The 18,125-nt window shown below is 33.0% G+C and overlaps 1 protein-coding gene across 2 annotated transcripts; it reads left to right on the forward strand.

Moving 5' to 3' along the window:
- Nucleotides 1–12,106: 12,106 nt before the first annotated feature.
- LOC7463304 (uncharacterized) lies at nucleotides 12,107–17,407 on the forward strand. 2 transcript variants are annotated; one of them, XM_002314257.4, is made up of 10 exons: nucleotides 12,107–12,474; nucleotides 12,621–12,671; nucleotides 13,681–13,797; nucleotides 14,728–15,177; nucleotides 15,345–15,784; nucleotides 15,933–16,032; nucleotides 16,275–16,334; nucleotides 16,525–16,608; nucleotides 16,687–16,806; nucleotides 16,966–17,407. In XM_002314257.4, the coding sequence occupies exons 1-10, from the start codon at nucleotides 12,442–12,444 to the stop codon at nucleotides 17,275–17,277; spliced, it is 1,767 nt and encodes a 588-aa protein (XP_002314293.1). In that variant the 5' UTR covers nucleotides 12,107–12,441; the 3' UTR covers nucleotides 17,278–17,407. The 2 variants fall into 2 exon arrangements, with proteins under 2 accessions (XP_002314293.1, XP_024463802.1); XM_024608034.2 differs by having other exon boundaries at nucleotides 12,109–12,474; nucleotides 12,605–12,671.
- Nucleotides 17,408–18,125: the final 718 nt, after the last annotated feature.

The following is an 18,125-nucleotide window of genomic DNA, read 5'->3' on the forward strand; positions in this document are numbered from 1 at the left end:
TTAAATTTTTAAAATTTTTAAATTTTTTTTGAAGTTTTGGAGGAAATAAGATATTTTTAATACTGAGTTTGTATCTTACAGTGTAAGTCTACAGCCTGGTATTATGCAAAATTGTTGGAAAAACATGTGAGGGACCCATAAATATTTTTAAAATACCCATTGGAAAATTTGAAAAAACTTTTTTTTTAAATAATATATATTTTTATTATTATATTATTTTTAATATTTTATTATTAAATATGTGTTGGGCTGGACCCGGGCCAACCATCCAGGCTGGGCTGAAACTTTTCCAGCTCGACTCAGTCGGGTGGCCCAACTGGCTGCCCAACAACCTCTTTTTTTTTGTTTGGGCTGGTCTGAAATAGGTCCAACGCTACTATGTTGGGTCGACTGACGACTCAACAACCTTAATGGATTGGACCCGGCCTAGCCATATGAGCCAGGTTAGAATGAAGCCTATTCGTATAACTGCTGACAAAAGCCAGTAGTTGCAGGATGTAAACACAACAAAAGGGTTAAAGTAAAACAAGAAATGACTCCACCATCACTGCCGATTTCTGAATTAGTAGCGACACAACTTTAGGCTGTCGATTTCTGAATCAGCAGTGACAATTTTTGTTGCCAAACAGTTTACACTGCCGATTTATGAATCGACAACGACAGTTCCTGCTGTCGATTTCTAAATCGGCAACGACACAGTTTCTGCTGCTGATTTCTGAATCAGCAAAGACTCAGTTACGTTGACGATTCATGAGTCAACAGGGGTTATGTGCGCTGACGAATACGTCATTTGTGGCTGTAATGCCCGACAGAAATCTAAGTAAAAAGGCCGGCTCATGCTAAGTGATAGTTTAGGGGAGCAAACCAGCCTACCTTAAGGAGTCAAGAGGGGAAAAACCAGTCTTGGAATAACCAAAATGGAGATAAAAACACTTCTAAACCGGCCCTAAAAATCCCACCTCATTTAATGAGGGTATACATGCAAGGAGAGAGAGAGAGAGGGTGACCCTTGCTATTCCCCATAATCCGACCAGCTGCATGCTACAGACCCCCTCCCTCTTTCCTAAAGAAAAGACCCCCAATCTAGCTGCATGCATCCCTCTTGAACCTTAGAGAGGAAAGGAGAGTTAATGAGTGCTGAAAATGGCTGAAACCATGACAAAAAAGGGTGTGTAACAGGCCGGCTGGTAAAACTAGAGAAGGAGGGAAGGAAAACCGAAACTAGAAAGGAAAAAGAAGCATAAAAACATGAGCAAAAGGGGGGAGAAAAACTTGTTAAATTCCTTCCTAAAACTACCAAAAATAGTAAGGTATGAACCGAAATTGTGTTGTCCGCAGTGAACTAGCATTAGTTGCTGAAATTGTGTTGTCTGTAGTGAACTAGCTTTCACTACCGAATTCTGGTATCTGCAGCAAATCAGTGTTCGCTGCTGAAGTGTGTTGTCTACAGCGAATCAGTGTTCGCTGTCTAATTTCTACTGTCAACCGCGAATCAGTTTTCAGTGATGATTCTGGGTCACTAGCGAACCTGTTTTCGCTAACTAAATTTAGCAGTAAATTTACATATCTAAAATGGCCTAGTGATTAAGATGATTGCTTTGTGTGATGGTAATATGTGGAACAATGGAACATGAACTTGTGTATGCTTGAGACATGTGTAGTGACGAGTTGTGTATGATTATTGAATACAAATGTACTAATTTATGGCCATTGATGTTTTATGTGGTACGTCTGGGATCAGACCTTCGTCAGGATAAGGACACCCCACGGGTGGAACAGGTAGGTGGTTTCCACCTTTTTCTCATATGATGTTAATGCTTTGAAATGATTTACTTATGGACGATATATTATTGAATCCTTGATGACTGATGAAACGACGATGAAATGTTTGATTGAATTCTTGATGAAAGTTGTAACGATTATGAAATGTTGATCGAGTTATAGATGAATGTTGAAACGATGATGAAAATGTTAATGTTCTAAAATGACTTGTTTGAGGAGGATATATTATTGTGTTGCGATGAATATTAAACCAACTAAGAGATGTTAATTGAGCTATTATGAAATTGGGCTGCTGACAAATGTCAAACTGGTTATGAAATGTTCATTGTGATTGTTGATTAGCTTCAACTAATGGCATCCGAGATGGATGACCAGGTTGTGCTTGATGATTAGCTTTAGCTAATGACATTCAAAATGAATGATTTGGTTGTGATTGTTGATTAGCTTTGACTAATGACATCTGAGATGCATGATCGGGTTGATTAGCTTTGGCTAATTGCATTCAAAATGAATGACTGGGTTGTGCTTGATGATTAGCTTTAGCTAATGGCATCTGAGATGGATAACCGGGTTGTGATTGTTGATTAGCTTCGGCTAATGGCATTCAAAATGAATGATCGGGTTGTGGTTGTTGATTAGCTTAGGCTAATGGCATCCGAGATGGATGACCGGATTGCGTTTGATGATTAGCTTCGGCTAATGGCATCTGAGATGGATTACCAGGTTGTGGTTGATGATTAGTTTTTGTAAATGGCATCCTAGATGAATGGCCGAATTGATTATGACGATTGGCTTTGGCTAATGGTATTCATAGAAATGACAGGTTTGATTTCATGATTAGTTTTGAGTTAATGGCATCTGAGACGGATGGCCGAGTTTAAATATTGTGATTAGTTACGGCTAAAACTATCCAAGGTGGATGACAGGGTTAAGGTGAAGTAATTAACCCCGACCGATGTTAAACTTCGGCCCCACAACTCCTATGGAGAGATTGAGGTGTGTGAATGAGAAAACTACACGTAACAAAATAATAAGAGATGTACAATGCATATAAGAAGTAAAAGAAAGTATCTATCCATTCTAAGTTAATAACAAAAAGTAACGACAACGTACTTCTAGTTGTTTATTATTATGTTAGATTATTTACAATTCTTATATCCATATTGTTTTGTAACAGGGACATCACACAATCAAGGTGCATAGGAAAGCCCGTTCCACGGGTTCATATATTTTGAAAGGTGCTATGTAATAGCATATCTTAGGTGTTATGTTGATTATTTGCCATTCGACAGTTTTGTAAGGACTTATAATGAAAATTGTAATGGAACACGGAAATGGATGTACAAACTTGTAGATACGATGTTATGAATATATTATGTGGTATTCTCTTTTATGAGGATGCGGTGTTATATTGTGCAAACATGTAGATACGATGTAAAATTGTTGTTCGACACTCGTGTATAAACTCGTGTTGATAAGGAGACTAGAACAAGAATGCAAACTCATGAGTATGTCAATATGATGTAACGCAAATGTATGAATATGAAAATATAATATTGTGGACATATGTATTGAGTATCCATCTTATGAGAATATTGATTTACAAAAACTATATCTGTATGATGCCATGATAAGGAAGGGAACCTAATTACTAATTCACAGAATGTCATTGTGAAAAGTATCAAAAATTAAAAAAAAAAAAACATTCCACCGATTTTGGATTTGAATAAGCCGGGTTGTTCCACAGGACGTGAATTAATTCATGTCCTACTTGCAAGATACGGAAATGAGTTGTAGGAGAGAAAGGATGAAGGAGTTTACTTGGGCTGAAGGTGTTGCAGGTTGGAAGTTTGAGTTGTAGGTTGCAAAATGGGTTGCTAAAGGTTGCATGAGTTGGTCTCATTAGGGCGGCGACTGTAAGGGCAATTGCCGACGAGACCTACTATTGGGTGTAGTACAACGTCAGGCTATCATGGTGGTGTATGGTTTGCCTGGTTTAGTAGGGAAAAGAAGCATTAAATGCCTCTGATAAATAGCCACTAGATAGTTTTATCAGGTGAAAAGAAAGAAGAAGATGAATAGTAGCCACACGATGTGTCGTCTGATTTTTTTTTAATCTTTAAAACGACATCGTTTTAGTTTTAATTTAGAGATTTGACCAAAGTTCAATTTAGTCCTTCCTTTTAATTGGCCTGTAACTTCTAATTTTATTCAATTTCGCTCCTGCCGAACTTCAATATCAGTCTTGAATTTCAGCGTCTTTGTCATTTTGGTCCTTGGTCTTGATTTATGCAAATTGACCTTCAATTGATAATCAAACTTTTAATTTTCTTCAATTTCATCCCTTATTTCAATCAATTGAGTCTCTAAAATTTAGCGCCTTTTTAAAAAAGGTCATTGACTGCGAATTTCTTCAATTTAACCCCTAATTGACCATAAACTTTTATTTTCTTGTAAATTTACCCCTGATTTCAATCAATTGACTTTGTAAAAATTAAGTTTGGTCGTCTAAAATTCCAATTAAACCTAAATTGGGCTCCCAAACTTATTTTTTCACTAATTAAATCCTTAATAAAATTAATTTGATTCATTTAAAATATAATTAAGTCCTTACACTTAATTAAATCCTTTAATTTGACCCAAATTAATTCTTAAACATAATTAAACTTTTAATTTGGCTCATGATTAAATCAAGTTGACCCATTAAAAATCAAATTATATGCATAGTCTTAATTTTTATGCAGATTAATCCAATAATGATTTAATTTGACATTCAATCTGTATTGTCTCTTTGGTTTTGGGTAGAATGGGGTACAATTAGGCTCCCAATTCATTCAAAATTGCAGCTTGATCTTCGTCTATATTTGAAATCCTCTTAGCTTACTTTTTCCAAAATGCTAGTTTTCATGCTATTATTATTTATTATTTATTTTAAAAGAAAAAATAGTAAATTTTAGGAAATAACCCAAAAATAGGTTATGACACCCTAAACACAAACTATTAAGCTTTATACACAAAATAATCAAAAAATATATTAAAGAAATTAAACCTAGGGAAGCCGAAACTAACAAGAAAAAAAAATAAAGGATATAACTTGATTTTGGAAACCTAACTCTAATACCAACTGATGTTAACCTCTTGATCACGTGGTCAAGCAACCCTCAACAAAGTAGATAACAATCTGGAAAGTTGAAAATTAGATTTGATAGAACCTTGACCTAGAGGTAACCCTATATCTAAGAACCAAAGGTATTGAAAAAAAACTTAGACCCAGAGACAACATTGTATATAAGAGCTCTAAGTATGTAAATGACACCACAAAGCTAGTTAATCTTCGATAAGTTAGTGTATGATATTTTTCCCTGTAAAGAAAAGTTGTTTTGCCATAAACAAACAAAAGGGAAACTCACATTAATTCTCTAACTTGCTGCTGAAAGTTTTAGCTAAAAAAACATAATATAGTTTCCTCTAACTAACCCTAATGGACCCCTTTTGAGTTGCAAGCTAATGACCTTAAACTAGTAATCAACTAACATAATTCCAATAATAAAATAAACCTCTAAACGATGTCTAATGGGCCAGAACAAATCCAAATTAAAAAATAATTATTAAAAAATAAATAAATAAAATAGAATAATAAAAACAAAGTCTCCATGCCAAAATTGCTCGTTGTAGTCTGAATCTCCAATGTTTGCACATTATTGGCAAACTCTCATCTAAATGAATTGTTGGGCCCACCATATATGGTTGGAAAGCTTGCGATGTCTGGTTTCCAAACCAACCTGAATGACAACAAATTCTACTTATAGCTTCAGATATGTCCCAAATAGTACATAAAGGTCTAGTCTGATAGATTTGAATAGATTTATCTAGTAAATTCAACCCTTTGAAATAATATGTTTCCCAAATCTATTTGACCTAAAAAACTAGAAAAATATAATTTCATGTGTCTAGTATGTCCATGTAAACTTTCAGCTTTTTTTGATGTACAGTTTGAGAGATATATTCGATCTTGAAAAACTGATTAGCAGACATTTTAATGCCAAAATTGGTCACCATTTTGTTGCACGTGTGCGGTGTCGAAGCGATCATCCTCTTGGACCGAGATTTTTGTTGTGATGGGCGGAAAGGACATGAAATTCTTGTCATTTACCAATAAGAAAAGTGATGGAATCACCACCTAGTATTTTGGTCACTACGAACCCTAACTCCTATCAAGTCTAGATAAGAGGATTGTTTGTGTATAGGGAGGGCGTATCACCCCTAGTATACCGTACCTAAGATAAACTGCATTGTTTATCTATCTGATATAAACTAAGGTGTTGTTGTGTTTTTTAACCGCTGGTTCATCTAATGGTTAAAGTGGGTCCCCCCTAGTGGAGTGGACCATAACTTTAGGGTCAAGCCTAGCCATTCTAGAGTCAACACATATTTTTTATATTTTTCTTTTAATATCGACAATATATCTTACGTAGAAGTTCGTTTTCCTTTATATTAGGACAAAAAAAAATAAATTTTCATGGTATTTTTGAAATGTGGACCAAATTCTCAAGGATTTCATAAACCAGATATTAAATCCAAAAAAGCATGTAAAGATATCAACAAAACTATTTTTCTTGAATTTTTTGTATTTAAAGATGGTAAATAATACCTTGTATTTTTTATTATTTATGAAAATATAATTTTTTTTTATTTTTATTTTTTGAGAGATTTGACCATATGCAATTTAAAATAAAATTGTATCTTTATTAAAGTAAGATTTTTGGCGAGTGTTGCTATTGAAGGGATTTTTAGGGGGTGTTTTAGGGTTGGTTTCGAGTTTGATTTGGGTTCTTTAACTGGACAATAGAGGGAGCAACGTTGGCTAGAGCAAATGTGCAAATGTTGAATAGGATATGAAAGGGTCAGAAGTGGTGGCTATTATGAGTAAAAAAATGAGTTAAGGTTTTTTAGCCTTTACAAGAAAGAGAAGGTTGCTGGGTCAGTGAAGGATGCTAGGTATGGTGGTTGCCCTTGTTAGTCATGACTGATGGTGTCAGTTATAGAGGAAGGTTGAGGAGTTGTTGATTTTAGGTTCTGTTTGCAAGGAGGCTTTGGGAGCTGATGACTAATGTTGGCTGGCTGTTGAGTTTTGGAATAACAGGTCTAATGTTTCTTGTGTGTGTTTTTAGGGAGGGTGTGTAGTGAAAAAAATTAACTCATTGTTTTTTTTTTTTTTTTTTTTTTTGCTAATGCTCTCACTAATTCCCCCTCTTGTGTATGAGATTCTCTCACTATTTATAGGTAAAATAATTTGTCTTTTTCGTCCCAATTGTTTGGTTCACAAGCAAACTTTGTGACCAAACAACCTGAAATCACTTTGGTTTTTCATTTTTTTTTTAAATTTGTTTTGCACTTTTGGTCTTATTGTTCAAATATTTTTTTAAAAGGACAATGCCACCTTGATGAGGAAAAAATATATCAATGATTTTGAAATGAATACGTTAAAAACTAAATGCGTCGAAAGTAAATTTTTGAATTTTTAAATCTTTTGAAAAGACGTTAAAAATACAAAAAACAACGCAAATACATCAACAATATTTGTTTTTGGATTTTTTTTTGTTTTTGTTTTTTGCTATTTTCTAGACTTTTTTGAAAGAAGTGCGAAATTGAGGGGGGATGTTAAAAATTGGGTTATGACATGCTTTATATGGGGTTATCCTGATCTTAAGATCCATGTTGTTGGTTTGGCAGGTTAACACGGATTGCGGGTTTGAGAGATTAACCCGAGTGGACTTGAAAAGATTTTTTTATCCTTTTTTAATTTAATAATTTTTTTTTTTAATTTTATCCTTCAATATTGAGTTGATTAAGAATTGACATTCAAAATATTTTTTGATTTACTTTGGATAGGGTCTTTTGACACAAGTTGTAAATTTAATAAGTTAACTCAGGTCAATCTAATATGTCGTTGTCTTAATTTTTAAAAATTAATAACATCTAATATGTCACCATATTAATATTTAAAAAAGATATTATCCAATATATATTATATTTTGAGTTCATGGTTAATTTGTTTTATTAGAAAACAAGTTAGCAATGATTAGATATTTTTTAATGTTAAAAAATAAATAATCCGACCCGCAACATAACACATACCAATAATTAAATTTGATCAGTTGTATCAAATTCCCATTAAACAAATTCTATGTCAAGATAAAAACAGAATTTTGTATTAGAAAAAACTAACAATATCTATGACAACTAAAGGAAACAAGAGAAAACAAGGGAAATTAAATCAAAGAAAGGAAAATAACATTATGAATCTTCCTTTGTTTGGTTCAAGGAAATGAGGGAAATTGAAATTTATTTGATTGAATTCATGGATAAAAAAGAAAGGAAAACAAGTAATATCATGATTTTTTTTTACTATTTTAACCTCTTAAAAAAGAAAGGAAAACTACAGAATTTGCACCTGAATTGATCGTAGAAGTGATAGAACTTGTGAATGATTGTCTTTAAACTGTTTACATGTGACATTAAAAAAACAATACAAGAGACCTTGGCCAGGTAATAAAAAGAGTTTAATATAGAAAACATTAGCATATAAATTAAGTGAACATTTTGTTAGATCATTAAATTCTATTATCCTTGTCCTAAAGAAATATGAACAAGAAGAGATGACACACACACATAGGGAGTATTTCTTACACGATATTATTGGGAAAATTTCAGTACATCGAAAAGGAAAGTCACAGATTTAATTTTCCCTATTTTCCCTTCCTTTCTTTTTATTAATTTTTAGCATCCAAATGAAGAAAATTAACTTAATTTTTTTTCATTTACACTCATTTTAATTACTTTCCCTCAAAATATACACACTGTAAAAATAAAAAGTAGAGAAAAGGTTGGTTAAAAAAACAAAATGAAAATCATAGCAATCTCATATGACAAACCACCAGTAATGGAGTGACTTTCTGAACGAGACTAGGCAAAAAACTGTTGTGCATAGAGAGGTTGGTCAGAAGATTAAGTATGTTCAATTTTTTGATCTTCTGAATTCAAATTTCAAGTATAGTACCCAAAGAAATGGAGAGGGTGTATTCTTAAAAGCGTCCAGAAAAAGATTAGTGTTAGGCTCAACTTCTATGTCCACTCGTTGATTACGCCACCTGCCAATAAATACTTATATAGCCTTGTAGTAATCACCATCGACAGAGATATGACAAAACAACTAACCTTCTGTTTGCTATTGTGTTCTAAAGAGTTGGGTAAAGTTTTGTTTTTTTTTAATTTAAAATTAATATTTTTTAAATGTTTTGGATCATTTTGATGTACTGATATAAAAAATAATTTTTTCACTACTATAATATAATTGATTTTTTTTTAAATTTTTTTTTAATAAACTTGCTTTTGAGAGTACTAAAGTTTTTACACATAATCCATTAACCATTATAAAATTAATCAAACATAACTAAGTCTTTTTACTTTTTTAGTATAACAGAGTTACTTAATTACCCTTAAAAAAATATTAAACTATCATCTAGGGTTGTTTTCATCTTTTTATTCTTATTTGCATAGTAAAATGACGCATATACCATTGAAAGAACAAAAAAAATGGTAAATTGTCACCCAAAGGTCAATCTTTATATATATATATATATATATATATATATATATATATATATATATATATGTATGTTTTTTTAGGGGCGATTTGGTCTTTTAATAAATAAAAAAATTAAAAAATATAATCCAATGCCACATGCAAAGAAAGCATGCATCAGGGACTCTATCGCCTTTGAGCGACATGTCTGGTGGCATACGGAGGTAAACAACGAGCTTCCTTGGTATGGTTAGGTTTATCTAGGTGGCCCTTCCCTTCCACAGCAGCACGTGCAACATTCTAAGCTCTGGTATGAGAAAAAATGGCTCTCTTTTTTTTCTTCTTCCTTCTCTGTCCACCTCAGTTTCCATGTGTGGCACTTCAAAACTTCAAATCATCCCTTAAATTTTCTTTTTCCTTCATATTTTACCTTTGTTCTTTTAATTAATATTTTAATATTTAAAATGGTTTATAGAATTGGAATTGCTTTTTCAATTTCATCCACCTTTAATTTTTTATCTATCAAATTTGATTCTCATTATTTTGATTGTTGTTTATTTGTTTTACATGATTTTTTGAATTGAAGTTTTTTTTTAATGTTTCCACCCCCTTCAATTTTTCTCCTATGAGATTTAATCCTCATTCTTTTTTTTTTTTTTTGCAATTTTGTTTTTGCATTGGCACATTCTTTAATTTTTTTTTACTATCTCATCATTCAACATTAAATTGGTTAGAAATTAAGCTTCTTAATTGAACTAAAATCTAGGATTTTACGAGTTAAGAGTTTGAGGGATTAACTTGAGTTTAGAAGATTCACGCGGGTTTGCTTTGGGCCCCCCCCCCCGCTCTTTTTAAGCTAATGTATTAATTCAATTTCGATTTTATCCTTCAACATTTATTTATTTAGTTTCATCCTCTGATTTTTTGTCTGATATATTTTGTCTTCATTGTTTTAATTTCTATTCGTTTTGTTTTAGATGATTTTTAGAATTGAGGTTTTTTTACAATGTCATCCTCTAATGTTTTTCCCTATGTGCTTTGGTCCTCATTCTTTTTGTTGCAATTCCTTTTGCTTTGGAATTTTTTTAAAAAATTAGATTCTTTTTACAATTTCATCCTCTAACATTAAATTAGTTGGGAATTGGGCTTCTTTCTTGAATACAAGTCTAGAATTTCATAAGTTGCAAGTTTGGATTATTAACCTAGTCTAGGAGATTTGCCCGCGTTTCCTTTGTTTTTTTTAAGCTAATATTTTTTTAGTTTAATCCTTCATCATTAAAATTTTATCCTTCAATATTTATTTATCTCTTAAATCTCATCTCCATTCTTTAATTGAACTCGAGGTCAGTGGAGACCCTATCAAGGCTCAACCAGGAGAAGAACAAAGGAAAGATAAAGAAAGAGGAAGATTGTTCAATCAGGTTAACTCAATGTAACCGTGTCCATTGCCTAGGCCGTCGATTTCTTGAGTTAGCACGGGTCAATATTGTATGTTTCCATCTTTTCATTTCACCCCATAAATTTATTTATGATATAATCTTTTGACTATTTGTTGTTTCACATTTGAGCTAGGATTAGGTATGAGTTAAAATAGCGGCAATCTTAATTTTTTTAACCAGATTTCTATTTGAATAAGGCAGTCAGTTTGCTCTTAGCCTATTATGTCAAATAAGTTGCACCAACTTTTTTATTTATTTATTAACACGTATGATGGTTGATTAATTTTGTTTGATATATTGGGAAAGTTTTTAATTTTCATTTCAAATAATTTATCACATGCATAGAAAAAAACAACGACACTTATTTTTTTTAATGTAGTCATTGGGTTTTGATCTGACAAGCAATAAAGTGTGAGCCCGGACCTAGTGCATTTTAATCTTCAGAAAAAAAAACAAAAGGAAAAAGTCTAGAAAATACCATCCAACTATGTAGGTATTTTTAATGATGAAACTAAACTATTTTTGGCCTTCTATTCTTGAACCATCAAAAAATTTGAATGAAAAAAATAGTTTTAGAAAAAATGATATCAATCTTAGAAAAAAAACTTAATATCTTTTGTTAAGTATTATAAAGTCCATAATTAAGAAATCAAAATTTTTTTATAATAAGATTATTGTAAAAAAATAGTTTAGATTTAAAATTAATAATCGAATTTTTTTTCTGATGTCTTTATCTGTATGTTAAAATGTGCGGGACAAGGGCACAGAATCACATCTAGAGGGTTTAGAAGGGTTGGTTAGGATAATAATAATAATAATAATAAGGAGAAAATTTAACAAACCTAAATATTCATTATGTACCTAGCCAGTATATACAGATACCTTAGAAAAGTCAATAAAAGGGAGAGATAATTAAAGTGCAAAAATATTCATTATGTACGTACCTAGAAACAAACAAAACCAATCTTAGAAAAAAAATAAAGATTAACCCAAAATATTAATTATTGAATAAGAATAAACTATTCAAAGTATTAATTATATCATGATTACATAGGAGAGTAGTGTTATCTTACAAGTCAGCCTAATATAACCCATGAATAAATGATACATTTCCTTGCTTTTTCCTCCACCCGAAGCCTTAAAAAAGAAAATTAGAAGGTATAACCGCAAACCCTTTGAAAAACCACAAGTGCAAGCTACGCAAAAGCCAGGCAGCCCACTACTTCTCTGTTTCTTTGCAATCTTGCATGATCGTGTCCCACAAATTCATGTACAAAATTGAGACAGTTACTACAAACTTGCCTTAACCAACATCCTCCTTCCTTCCTAGCTATCACCCTGAAAGCTCTTTCTCATCTTCTCAACCTATAACGTATACCCTCTCTTCTTTTTTTGTTTCTTTTTTTACCTTCTCTCATTCTTCAAATCAAATTTCAACAAACAAGCAGCTACAACAACCAGCCAGATATCTTGCTTTGGTTCTAAGATAATTTTTGGATCTTTCTTCAATATTCTGTATCATCTCCATCATAAAAGTCCTCACCCTTCCTTGTTGTTTTTAATGTCTCTCTTAAAGAACAACTTGAGGCAGCAGCAGGCCAGTTGAAGCTACAGTACTGTAGGAATACATCGTTTATGGCCAGCCAGGGCGACGTGCCACTAGATATTGTAAGTTTAGGTTCATCATCATTTTATTGCAATATTGTCTCAAAAGGGTATATATAGATATATGGGCTAGCTCCTTAATTTATCTACCCCGCCAATTTTTCTTGTGTCTTTTGATATATTACTTCGTAAGAACTACTAATTTACAGAGAAGAAAGAAAATCAGTGGGCAGCAAAAAAGGGAGGCTCTGGAAAGAGAGGTATGTATATATAGTTATGATTACATGCATTTTCTCATGTATTTCTGAAGGAAAACTATTCACATCATACACATATTAGTGTTTTCTTACTATGTGATTGTTAGTTTCAGGCTTATTTCTACATTAATTTATCTGTTTATTAGTATTATTTTGATCAAGAAATTAAAACTATTTTACGTTGTTTTCTTTTTGTCTCTACAATTCATTTCGAATAATTTATAATAAAGGTCTGCTAATATAATGTTTTAAGAAAATAGAAATTAGAAGGTCTTTCTGGTTCATCTTGAAACAACAAGCAAACTATATCTCCAAATTAAAAATTCTGATTTGTTTGTAGAAAAATAAATGGAAGAGAAATTCTTACCTTTTTCAGACACAAACGTGTGTGTGTTTGTGTATATAGAACGTTCATCTTTCTCGAAAATAATCTAATATCGAATAGGAAAAATTGGATTTTGTGTCCTGATCATACGGTATATTTAGGGTCAATTTTTGCACATGGAGATTAGATTCATCTCCCCAGTGCGCGTGGTTAAAAACGTTAATGTTCATGCTGTGACTAGAAACGTGTTGAAAATTTTGATCTCACTTGAAGTTCAAGAAAACCTTATTATTGAGAGAATAAAAGTAAAAAGAAAAAGAAAAAAACTACAAAAAATGACAACACACTGGCAATTTTCTGTAGCCCATAGGCACGCTGCATGTACTTTACTCTTCTCTAATAAATATACATGGGAGCAACAGATGAAACCATGCCTCATTATATATCCTATTGAGCCTAATTCCTAGCTATATCATTTGGACAATCTTGTAGAGAGTACGATATAGACTCTTACAAGATGACAGAGTTTCCAAGATCTTATTTTAATGTTCTTTAGAAAATCATGGGAAAATGAATGAATTAATCTCACTTCCATGTAGCCCTACATCATTATACATTTAACTACAAATTAGCTTTACTTTTCTATAATTTTCTGATACTTAATTATGAATATATTCCGCATTATAGATTTCCATGCTTCAGAAAATGCTGAAACAAGAAGAAAATGTGCATGAGATTTTGGATCGTATGCATAACAAGGATGATGGTTCTGGGATCCCTCTCCCAGACTTCCTTCCTCCTAAGGTAATGCTTTCTTCTCTTTTCATATATTACAAGATATAGATAACTCTCCTCATCATTTAATATGGTCTCTCAATCGAGCCATGAGTACTAGACTCTGATGACAAGTCATTTAAGATAATGACAAGTCATTTAAGATAATGCCAAGCAATTCTTCCTGTCGAAACACCATTGTTTCTTCAAGCAAATCAAGGGATCGCTAAAGGGTGGAGAATGCATTAAAATGCATAAATTAAGTTGGAATATTTAGTTTTTCACTGTGGACTTTCAGTAAGAAATGTTTGTGTGTGTTTGTGAATGTGTAAGCTTTTGCTGTTAGAAAAACATTATTTTAAAAAATTATAAATTGCAATTTTTTTAACCAAGATTTTAAAAAGAGTTTAGAATAAAAATACAATGTATATTAATTAACCAAATAATTCAAATAAATAGGTAGGATAAAACACAGAACGCACAAGCAGTGGAAAAAAATGATTAGAGCTTGCTGGTGATGTTGCTTTCGGCCTACTAAACAGTTGGCATACCTACTTTTTAGTATTTAAGAACAGCCAACTACATATAAACATATTATTCATATAGATAATGTTCTGTAATAGTAGCTAACTTAGGAATTAAAGTCTAAATTTTATTTTAATAATTATGGGAAAAAACTACTATAATAACATCAAAGAAAATCTAAATTTAGATGCAGAATCCATCTACGTCTATGATGTAGTATTTATTTTTCACGCCAGTATCCTTAACAAAGTTTAGGATGCTAAATATCACTGCGGATATCAGCTGCAATCTTCCAGAAAAAGGAGACTTTTTGCAGCACGAAGTTGAATTCTAACAGCAATTTTACTAGTAAAAGAATAATATGCCTCTTTATGAAAAAACAAAATGAGAAAAAAATTATGTGGTTGAATACTAATTATGTGGAAGGATATGCAGATGAAAGAGCTCTTAACAGAGTTGGTCATGGTTGAGGGTGAGATAGCTCGATTGGAAGGTCAATTAAGCCAACTTCAACTGGGTCTGAAACACGAAGAGACAATTCCTAAGGATGCAAAATCAAAACAACTGCAACCTGCTGGAAATCGAAGCAACCTCCAAGGCCATATGTCCTACACAGCTTGTCCAAGCCCCTTCATCATAAAAGGCGTTCAAGATAAAATGGCATTTGAGACCAAGGCATTACATTTTATAAGTAAAGCAATTAAGGGTGACTATAATCTTAATGACTTCAATCCAAATGAGAAAATAGGAGCCTCGAGAGTATTTTCTGATCAGAAAGAAAACCACTTCCATGAGGAGGTTAAATTTCAAGACAGGGTTCCAAAAAAAAGTGGGATACTGAAGGCACCTTCACCTTTACGAGATCCTAGACATCCCTCCCCCAAGGTAGCCCTTGATTTCTATTGTATTATTTGATTGTGCTTCGACTAGTTTTTTTTTTTTTTTTCAATGTTTTCTTTAGCTTGGTGTCGTTGTTCTGGATTTGTTAACTGTTATATGTTGACAATGAGGGATACTAATGGAAGTATGTCCCCGATGAATTTTTGTTTCAGCCGAGAGAACGTAATGCGCAGGTCCCCTTGGACCTCTTATCGAAATCACTGTCTAATTCAATTCTATCAGAAGATAACATTCAACAGCTGCAACCCAACAGGCTATCTGAGAACATCATGAAGTGTTTGAACTTCATATATGTCAGGTTACTGAGGACATCAAGAGCAATGGAACTGGAGAAATCAGGACCTATTTCCAGATCTTTGAACTCTTCTATGATATCAAGAAGTTTCAGGGCCGAGAACAGCATGAACTCAAAGTCGAACCTTCTGTTACAGAAGGAATCAAGACAACAGGATCCATATGGTATCTTTAATGTGGAAGAGTCTATTCCTAGGGATATAGGTCCTTATAAGAACTTGGTTATGTTCACATCAAGCTCCATGGACCCCAAATGGATTTCACATTCTAGTTCTATTCCTCTCTTGAAAAAGTTAAGGTATGTTGCTAAACATCCACAAGATGCCTCTCTTTTGAACATTTACTGATTCTGATCTACCTCGACTTCTATTTCATGGATTCAGAAATAGGAGCATTCATGTTTTGGTGACTCACTAAGCTCTACTTTCCCCTCCTTGTGACTACAGGGTGTTAATGAACAATCTCCAGACTGTAGACTTGAGATTCCTGACTTACCACCAGAAACTAGCATTCTGGATCAACATGTACAATGCCTGTATCATGCATGTATACTATGGAGCTTTTTTATACTGAATTTATTTTCTTATCTGATCATTTTGGCTAACCTGATGGGCAAGTAGTTGTGCAATTTCATCAGATCAGCAACTGCTGAAGATGTCGTAAACATGTAGCTGCTGGTCTGATGCAGGAGCAAGCTACTGAGTACACATCAGGATAGCTTTTACATGTTCTTTTGCTCACTTCTGTTTAAAATCTTGATGTTGTATCTATTTATACAAACATTACAGGGATTTATTCAGTACGGAGTACCTTCTACACCAGAAAAACTGTTCACATTGATTAACAAGGTAAGGTACATTTACAACTTCTTCCATGACTAGTCAAGTTCCTTGATTGGATTTCCCAGTAAAACACATGCTTTTGTAAGTTAGAAAATCAAAGTAATTGCATAAAATTCTTTACCAAATTTTGGGCAAAGAAAGAGAATCTCAAGAATGCTAGCCTACAATTTAAGCAATTTTAAATAACTGGATTCAGGCAACACTCAACATAGGAGGCAACACTATCAATGCTCAAGCAATAGAGCATTATATTTTGAGGAAGCCAGCATCTTCAAACGAGGTACATTACACTGATGATAAAGATTAACTTTTTATATCATATTGGCATATTTTCCTGGTGTGAATGATCTCCCCACAGGTTAATCAAAAGAAAGAAAAAGATGATAAAGAAGCTGTTGTTCGTAAACTTTATGGACTGGAATCGATGGATCCTAATATCACATTTGCTCTTTGTTGTGGAACTCGTTCATCTCCTGCTGTAAGTTGAATAAATTCCTAATATACCATAGAACTACTACAAAAAGTGAAATATTTTCCATCACCGACATTATTAGTCTTTGAATCCATCAAGTATTTAAAATTCCCCTGCCTTCATGCATGATCAGAACCTGAACTAATAATACATGTCAACATTCAGGTAAGAGTGTATACAGCTGAAGGTGTCATAGCTGAGTTGGAGAAATCAAAGTTAGAGTATCTGCAGGCTTCAGTAGTGGTTACTAGCACAAAAAAGATAGCATTCCCTGATCTTCTACTTCGAAACACGCTTGATTTTGCAATGGACACGGACACGTTAGTTGAATGGGTTTGTCATCACTTACCTACATCTGGGACACTGAGGAAATCAATAGTGGATTGCTTCAGGGGCCATAACAGTGGCAAAATACCCTGCATTACTGTTGAGAAGATACCATATGACTTCGAATTCCAGTATCTATTGGCAATATAGACTCCTAAAATTTTCTAGTTTTCATATCTTTCCCACACACACTACTTGTTCTACAAAAAGAAAACATCGCAACCTTACTCTTTTTGTGAGTGCTTGCAGATCCCATTGAAGTAGATTTTTCTTTCTTCGACTCTTCAGTGTTTGTATTTTAAATTTGTGTTGGATATTTAACAAGAGTTGCTGTGCATGCCATGCATGCTTGCAGGCTTCGTTATTAGAAAGCTATCATATCAAGAAATGATTGGCTTTCTTGGACTGCAAATGACAGTGCAAAATCAATCATACCATTAATAATCCATCAATGAACAGCCAAGCCATCAACTATTCAGTATGTCTTCTTTTTTCCATATAAAGTGTTTAGAGATGGCCAATACAATCAGGAAGAACAGATTTCAAATCAACATGATCCAATGATGTGGAAATTTAATTAACTAGACCGGCCAGCACCAGAATTGTCAGGTCCCTACCATCCTCGTCAAACTTGGTCAAATAAGTTTAATAATCATGGTGAAAAATATATAAAAACAAGAATAATAATGTGGACCATTTACGCTTTCGTCTCGCTGCATCTACTGATTAATGCTTAATTCATATTTCATCATTAGCAAGTAGAATATGTGGACATAATTCTTGTTCTTTTTTATTAGAAAAAGAAAGAAAGAAAGAAAGTGGAGGTGATTGGATCCCCTTTGATTCAAAAGCTAGGACGCATGACATACAAAGGTATATAAATGATACGTTAATTCTTGAAATTTATTATACTTCTCATCATGGGCCATCCGATAGAAATTCGAGGGATAAGTTTCTGAAAGTAGGATATCACAAGAAAAACCACAAAAACAGACCTG

Source organism: Populus trichocarpa, chromosome 9 (genome assembly GCF_000002775.5).
Source record: "Populus trichocarpa isolate Nisqually-1 chromosome 9, P.trichocarpa_v4.1, whole genome shotgun sequence".
Taxonomy (NCBI): Eukaryota; Viridiplantae; Streptophyta; class Magnoliopsida; order Malpighiales; family Salicaceae; genus Populus; species Populus trichocarpa.

Excerpts from the sequence above, each read along its gene's own strand:
- LOC7463304 (XM_002314257.4), top strand. The coding sequence starts at position 12,442 with ATGGCCAGCCAGGGCGACGTGCCACTAGATATT. Across the intron at positions 15,785-15,932 it reads CCTCTCTTGAAAAAGTTAAG|GGTGTTAATGAACAATCTCC; the intron begins GTATGTTGCTAA and ends TTGTGACTACAG. Across the intron at positions 16,807-16,965 it reads GAACTCGTTCATCTCCTGCT|GTAAGAGTGTATACAGCTGA; the intron begins GTAAGTTGAATA and ends GTCAACATTCAG.